General features: G+C 46.0%; 1 protein-coding gene across 1 annotated transcript in view; it reads right to left on the bottom strand.

Moving 5' to 3' along the window:
- Positions 1 to 1,236: 1,236 nt before the first annotated feature.
- The window catches only part of LOC142803916 (uncharacterized), a 44,158-nt gene continuing 37,578 nt past the window's right edge, over positions 1,237 to 7,816 (bottom strand). Inside the window, exon 4 of the mRNA XM_075890209.1 lies at positions 1,237 to 1,512. Coding sequence (XP_075746324.1) covers positions 1,295 to 1,512 — 218 coding nt within the window. The 3' untranslated portion in view covers positions 1,237 to 1,294. The remainder of the gene's footprint in view (positions 1,513 to 7,816) is intronic.

The following is a 7,816-nucleotide window of genomic DNA, read 5'->3' as shown; positions in this document are numbered from 1 at the left end:
CACAAGAAGGAACGGGCATGCGGCTGCAAGACAAAGGTGGATTGGAGACTATTCAACGCATACCAGTCCCACATATTGACCAATTCGGAGCTTATTTCATCCTGACGTCATGGGAAAAAACTGGGGGCGTCACGAACTGACCCGCAAAAAACTGCAAATGCCGATAGAGAGTACGGCACTAATTTTCGGTATTATTAGAGATTGTTAAGAGGCCCTTTGTTATTTGAAGTAAACCTTAACTTGCTACTGAGGGGAACAGTGCGAAAACGGGACCGAGAAAGATCAAGCGCACAACACAAGCGTTGCTGTCTACAGCTATATATCTTGATGTAATAAATTTACACACAGCTGTTCGCAGTGCATATGTCGTGTGTTCATTCTTTGTTCGTCCTTTTTTGCGCTGTTCCCCTCAGTGTCATGTACCAAGTAGCCCTTAAAGACAACTTATTGTTCCTCGGCCAACCAGTCAAGTAATCAGTATGTGTTTTTGGTTCCAATAATCAAACTTGATGTGTCCATGCACTCTTTCTTTACGAATAAGTAAGTGGAACCATTTGCCAGTTTTTCTAGTGAATTTGATTATTGTACGCAATAAAGAGTGCGTTGAATACCAATGGTAGACTTGAGGGTTTCTAGTGTTGTGTACAAATCTACCATTTAGTTTTATTTATACTACAGTATAATTGCTTTGCCTTTGTTTTATGTGCAAATTCTGTACCTACCCTTATAAGATCATGACGGCCCGCACAGTATTCAGTAATAAATGAAATCTCGAACTATACTGATTCGACAATACGCACAATCACCCTTGCACCTAAACCTGAAAAATTACGGAGGTTCACGTCTACACCTATCGCTGATGCTAACTAACTTCTGGCAACCAAGGACATAGATGCTTCTTTACGGGTGATTTAAACAAAACCAGTCATGCTTATATGAAGGAAAAAAAAACGAGTGACTCATGAAACTGCCGGCTCGGAACGAAATCAGGCCTTTGAAGAATGCTTTAAGAATCGGTATATTTTTACATCCGGCAATTAATACTGGTATCATCATGAACTAGAATACAGTATTCATATTTTATCAATGATTCCTTCAAACACAGTGGTATGAATTTTACGTCCCGATTTCCCACGAATACCTTTCCGCTTCAGCATTTAGTGCGAAGCACAGTTTTGCACTTGCAACTGCATTTAAACACTACGTAAATGTAAATAAAGTCTTGCGTTCCAAGTGTACAGGCTTACAAGTAATAGCTTTACTTTTTATGGTGAAACGTCAGAAATGTCACCCACTAAACAAGGCGATACTGACCATAAAACGTTTCCACGAACTCGGGGTATATTCGATCCCCTGGACTCCCTGCTTGAATAGTGATTTGAACCAACTTATTCATCAAATGACTACGAGCTTCTTTGGTGAGCCAGGTGGAGTTTTCCAGGGCCTCCCGGAAGGAACTCTTGATTCGGAATGCCATGCGCTTCAAGTACTCTACCGTGTAAGGTGGAGCCACTGTTGAGTAGAAAAAATTGCAGGAACATTGTGTTAGCTTGTCGTATTGAAAATATTCTTACAATTGTGAATGAAATTTATATAATTAACAATAAGACTCACAAAGTTAAAAACGCGAAAACTACACAGGCAATATTCCATTATTTATAAGATAGTTGTCCTTTCATTTGGTTTATCTACAAGAGTAAAATATATATGAGACCTATTGTTTCTTGAGATCACTGCAGTTTGTCTTGTAATGAATAAGAACCCTATGTCAGGTATTCTTCTCAACGCTATTTACTTGTTTTGTTCCCACTTTGAATTGCTCGTAAACGCCGCCCACGGTAGAGGTCCCTGCTCTGAGCATTAGATGAGGTAGTGGTAGACATTTTGATTATGGGAGTGTGGGTTTCGTTAGCGAAAGAACACACGACGGAAGGGACACTCAATTGCAATAAATTTATCGTTTTTCTGAGTCGCCGCAAAACCTCGTTGAGACATCGTTGAGACATCGGCCTGGTTTTCTGATGGAAGCTTTTCTTGATTGATTGATTGATTGATTGATTGATTTGTGGGGTTTAACGCCCCTAAACTACTATATCAATATGAGAGATGCCATATTGAAAATCTCCGGAAATTTTGACCGCCTGGGTGCCTTAACGCGTACCAAAATCTGAGCATACGGGCCTACAGCATTTGCGCCTCCATCGGAAATGCAGCCGTCACAGCCAGAATTTGATCGCGTGACCTGCGGGTCAGCAGCCGAGTACCTTATCCACTAGACTACCACGGCGGGGCGGAAGCTTTTCTTTAACTGCGTTGAATTTTCTGGAGCTCTTTCCTAGCACAGGGATGAAATGACACGTATTTCTTTCCGCACGCTGTTTTCCTTGCTTGTTGCCTTGTAAGGGCACAAAAATGTGCAAGCTCCAGGCATTCCGTAACCAAGAGGTAAGCGCCATGCTTTCATCCTATTTGTTCAGGGTTGCAAAAAACGGTGTTTATGTGTGGCATAATATCATACTTGTTGGCCCTGTTTTAGTGAAGCGCAGGGCAGAGCACCAACTGGAGTGCTAAACAATGGCTGGGCTGATTACACATTAAAATTTAAAAAATTCTCGTGAAATTCTCGGCTCTCATCAAGTTTCGATCATATTTACGCAGTCACATTATTGATAGCGCGCTTCCACATGGATTTAGTTGGCTGTCGCCGTTTAATGATCATTGCGACTGCCTGACATGTTGGAAAATTTCCTCGTAGGGCTGTGTTCTAGAGCGGTGGGCAACTAGTGTTGGACACGGACACCTTCGCGTTCTTCTTCATGAGTGACGACAAGGCCCGGTGCTAGACATCTCAGCCTTTTGTTGCTTACGTAAACATTTACAAGTTAATCTCTCAGCAGTGCGAAACTCCTAGATTCTCACGATAAAATGCTTGCTCCGTGATTCATCGACACAACCAACCACTCCCGCATAGCTCGGACAAGCACAACATTTGGCCCTTTGCGACAACGTACTTCGCCGGCATGATCGGAGAACCGATAAAAACTAGTTTGTCAGTACCTTACACTCTGCATTTAAAAGTGAGCGCTGCTTTCCATGCTAATACGTAGTGTGGCAACCTTGGTATTTCGAATGATTAGTACTAATTCTAAAAGTGGTACTAGTGGAGGTGGTGTACCGATACGTCAAGAAGTTCATGAACTCTTGTTCCAAATGACATGATCTCATTGGCAGCGCCGGCAGTTTTCACACTGTCCATAGCGCGCTGGTCCACAGCCTTACCTCTCTCTAGTAGTCTCCGTGGGTTCATCGTCATCGATCTGTACAGCCCACTGCAACAACAGCAGTTAAAATTCCCTGGGTAATGCAACTGATGCGCTTGTGGCAACTACACGTGGCGTGGCGCACTTCCGCCTCTCTTTGTCGGTTTACCTTCATCAACGGCTTCGACGGGAGTACCTGAATGAGAGCAACAATCTCCTTCTTCCCGAAGTTGTTGAAGCTATTCCTACACTTGTGTCACGTAGTTCACTGCACGACCACCATGCTTCACTCTTGCACGACTGCATGTCGGCGAATGCGCGCTTCAATCGCGATTTCGGCGAAATGCCTTCAGTATACCTCACGGCCGAGCCTACAAATGGCAACGTCTTTCTCCCCTTTGTTACGGAACCGAACTCCGCTACTGAGAGCACTACTCTCCCTTTATTAGGTATAGTGCGGTCTGCCCGCGTCCCACATCATTCACACAGCCGTACCATATCACTCGAATGATTCCGACTCCGTACCGACTTCTGACATGGTGAGAAATGCAGGAAAGAGCCACGACTCCCACAGAGGCCTCATCTCCACTGCCCAAAAGTGCCAAAACTGACTCGCGCCGCCACTACTACTGCGGTCACGTTCGTGCATCGTTTACCGAGGCCCGGTGGCGCAGTCGCCCACGTTACGGCACCTGCTCTTGCTCGGCTCCGACCTTTACAGCCTGTGCCGCCGCATCATTTCTCTACGAATTCTCTCCTTCAATCGCACCAATCCTTCTCTCTGCAATCCTCTCTCGACAGTGACGCTCCCTGCAAGCACATACTCGCCAATGCTAAAGCATGTCGAAAGAAATTAAGTTTCGCCTTAACGGCCACACAGTAAATCATTTTCTGCTGATATGTATTCCTTCATATCGAGCCTTTATTGTGATCTCTACAGTTCTTGAGTAACCGGCTGCTAAGGTGATTTCGCGATATATTGCCTCCAAGAGCTACTTTTCTTTGATTCCGTAAACAAATTAAACGGGCCCTGCAACACTTCATGAGCATGGTCGAAAAACGTCACTCAATACTGGGGCTATTATATTGTTACGTGATTTCGGCTGACTGTAATAGGGCATTGTGAGACATACGCAAAAAAGGGTGCCTCAGACTGAGAGGGAAGTAGTGGACGTTGTAGGTGAGCTATGTTGCGGCTGCGGACTGACTGCTGTTATTTTCCACGTAACATTTTGGCCGAAGTGCTGGGTGCTCTTTGAACAACGGAGCTACGCAGTGGGCGTCTCCTTAAATCTGCTACCATAACTCCGGGTGAGGATACGCCTTCGCCACCAACCTCGGTAACGACAGCAACTCGGTACGTTGCCGTAACGCAGCCCCGTGATTCCGGTACCTTTACTTGACAGGCCAATGCGAATGTGAACAAGTGACTTAGTATGTGAGAGCGCGTCAGCAAGCAATGTGGCTGGGACCAAGCCGTTATGCTTGCGAATGTCATCTTCTATCTTGACAAGACCCCTCGCATCTGGTTTGAGACCCACGAGCACGGAATCACAAGCTGGGAAATGTTTAAACAGTTCCGCAACGTTTTTGGCAACCAGTGTGGTCAACAGCTTAATGCCCGAAAGCAATTGGCCGTACGTACAGATACGTCCACGAGCCCTACTTGATTTATATTCAAGTCGTGTTAGCATTGTGTCAAAGGTCCCATCCCAACATGACTGAAGCTGAGAAAATATCGCACGTTTTAAAAGGAATCCCTGACGATGCGTTCCACCTGCTTGTATTTACGAACGTAACGACCATCGTCGCCGTGATCAAAGAGTGCCGCCGTCTCGAGCAGGCGAAGAGTCGACGCATTTTACACCAGTTCCAGCGCCTACCTAACACCGCTGCAACGTCTTCTTGCGAAGCCACTTCTTGTCAGCCGTCTACAACCGAAGACATTACGCATGTCGTCCGACGTGAACTCGAGGCCGCTTACCCGGCTGCCAACAAACCGACGTTGCCCGGTGCCTCAACGCCAGCTGTCTCTTTTATCCAGGCTGCTGTCCGCCAGGAATTCACCAACCTGGGTATCCTGTCCACTGCCCTTTCCCTGGATAATACTGATGCCTTTGTAGCTTCTATTGACATGAGACGTCGCCATCCGTACTCTCTTCGAACCAGAAATTCATCTGAATGGCGTAGAGCTTATGATAAGCCAATCTGCTTCCGCTGTGGTCGCGCGGGGCACATCATTCGTTACTGCCGCAGCCAGTGGCAATCTATGCCTTATGGCTTGTATCCAACTTACAATACCTCATTCCATACCCCGAGCCACCGTTATCCGACCCGCACTGAGTCTACAGCACTTACTGCCCCAGAGGACAGTGGCCACCTTGTCTCGTTGTCACCGCCGCCTCACAGCTGTCCTTCCCGTTCAAACGGGTCGCCGCTCTACCTCGCCATCGTTTAACCGCCGCATGTTCCCGGAAAACTAGGCTACGCAGCTTCTGGAGGTGAAGCTGCCCTGTCTACCTTACCCAAAAATCCTCTGTTGCCCTTACGTTTGAACCGGAACACCATTGAAATATATGTGGATGGCACAGCTGTTGAAGCTTTGATTGGTATGGGCGCTCACGTCTCTATTATGAGTTCGCATTTTCGTCGTCGCATAAAAAAGGTCCTCACGCCCCATTTGACCAGTGTCGTCTAAGTTGCAGATGGCGCAAGAGTCCCTGTTGTCGGTATGTGCACAGCTCAACTTACCGTAGCCGGTCATCAAGTGGTTGTCCTTTTTACCGTGCTTGCAACATGTTGCCACGACCTCATACTCGGCCTCGATTTTCGTGCCGCCAATTGTGCTCTGATTGATTGCTCCACTGGTGTGCTCCACCTTCAACGGCCACAAATTAGTGACGCCCCGTACCAACCTACACGTCGATTACAATATAGCGACTTTGTTCACCTGCCCTCCAAAACTGTGACGTCAATCAATTTTCTGTGCTCACCAGCTGTGCCCAAAGGGAACTATTATGCTAGGACTCTCACTGACGTACTCCTTGCACATATTAGCGCAGTTCCCTACACGCTGCTCAGCGTCACCGATAACAGAACTTGTCTACCACTTGTAAATTTCGGCTACATAAATCAAGTGCTTCCACAAGGCATTTCTGTGGCCCACCTGTGTCCGTTGCTCGATTCACAAACTGAAGTGCTTGCCTTACACCCTTGTTTTAACTCAGTACTCACCACTTGCAGCACATTCGGGCAGCCGTCAAATTGTAGACATGATCACTAATGATCCTCCACTTCCGCCAGTTGACGCCCTACAGTACTTTCTCAAGGCCTACCAGAATATTTTTAATTTTGGCAACCGACCTCTAGGGCAGACGTCCTTTGTCCAGCATCGCATACACACAGGTGATCGCATACACACAGCATCGCATACACACAGGCCGTACGTTGCTTTCGAAAGTGGTTGAAGATATCTTGCGTTATTACGAGTGTGTCAACCCATAGTCACTTCAGCTATCCCCGAGAGAAATAGGGTTTCTTGATGTCAGCTGTTGAAATTACAATGTCACACACACATTTTTTTTTTTGCAATAGCAATTATAAAGACACTCTCAGTTGAATTTCGCCACCGGCGTCGGCGTCGATGTCATGCACCGTGCATGTATACGTTTCTATATATGTGAAAATGCAAGAAAGAAACAAATCAGAAAAAAATTGGCCCCAGATCTGCTTTGTAAACTGCAAATGTCGTCGAAAGACGATAATCTTGCATCCGAAGAGAGTGAACAAAATATTTATTTCATTTTCTGCGGAATAAAATTGGTGAATGGTATTCTGAAGGCGCTGCGTTAAAGTGCCTCGAGCGTGCAGCGGAGGTGAACGAGAGCATCGAGGCACGTTAGAGTTACTGTATACGCTACCTTTAGGTAGCAGAGGTAGCGCCAAGGTACGCCATCTTGGGTTAAAATGTCTTGCGGGAAAGCCACTCACCCCCCGCGTAGCAGCCGCGCTCGCGCTTATAGCGTTGCTTTATTAATTTATTTTCTTTGTTCTCTTTCTATTTTTTTGTGAAGGTACGCGACAAGCTCAGTTTCTCTGGTGATGCCTGAAAGCCTTGATTTAATGTTTACGTTTAGGTAAGTATAGTTGAAAAAAAACGCGCGTCAGCTCATTGAAGCAGTAGTACATATGTATATTGATAGTAGGCCACACATTAGCTTCAGCATTTTTGCAGTGTTTTTTTCCATTTAGATATATCACTATCGGGCTAGAGTTGAAATGTTTTCATCGCGTTGGGCTCATGCGTTAACTGTGGGAGTTAGCAAGCTAAAGCTATTTAGTCTTCAAATGAATCGAGTTGGTTAGCGATCGAGAGTGGCCATGCGACGCCCGCGTTAAGCGTGCATCCCGTATTACGCTCGTATTAAAATCGCGGCTCACAACAATTGATGCGAATCATCGTTCGACTACCTTGTCGTGTCCGACTTTCTGTTCACTTAAGGTTTCAAAGCTGCATTCCTATCACGCACTACCAGCAACACCTTGCCGATTCAAAT

The sequence above is a fragment of the Rhipicephalus microplus genome, chromosome 3 (assembly GCF_043290135.1).
Source record: "Rhipicephalus microplus isolate Deutch F79 chromosome 3, USDA_Rmic, whole genome shotgun sequence".
Classification (NCBI taxonomy): Eukaryota; Metazoa; Arthropoda; class Arachnida; order Ixodida; family Ixodidae; genus Rhipicephalus; species Rhipicephalus microplus.
The sequence above is the reverse complement of the archived record's forward strand: the minus strand, read 5'-3'. Positions and strand labels throughout refer to the sequence as shown.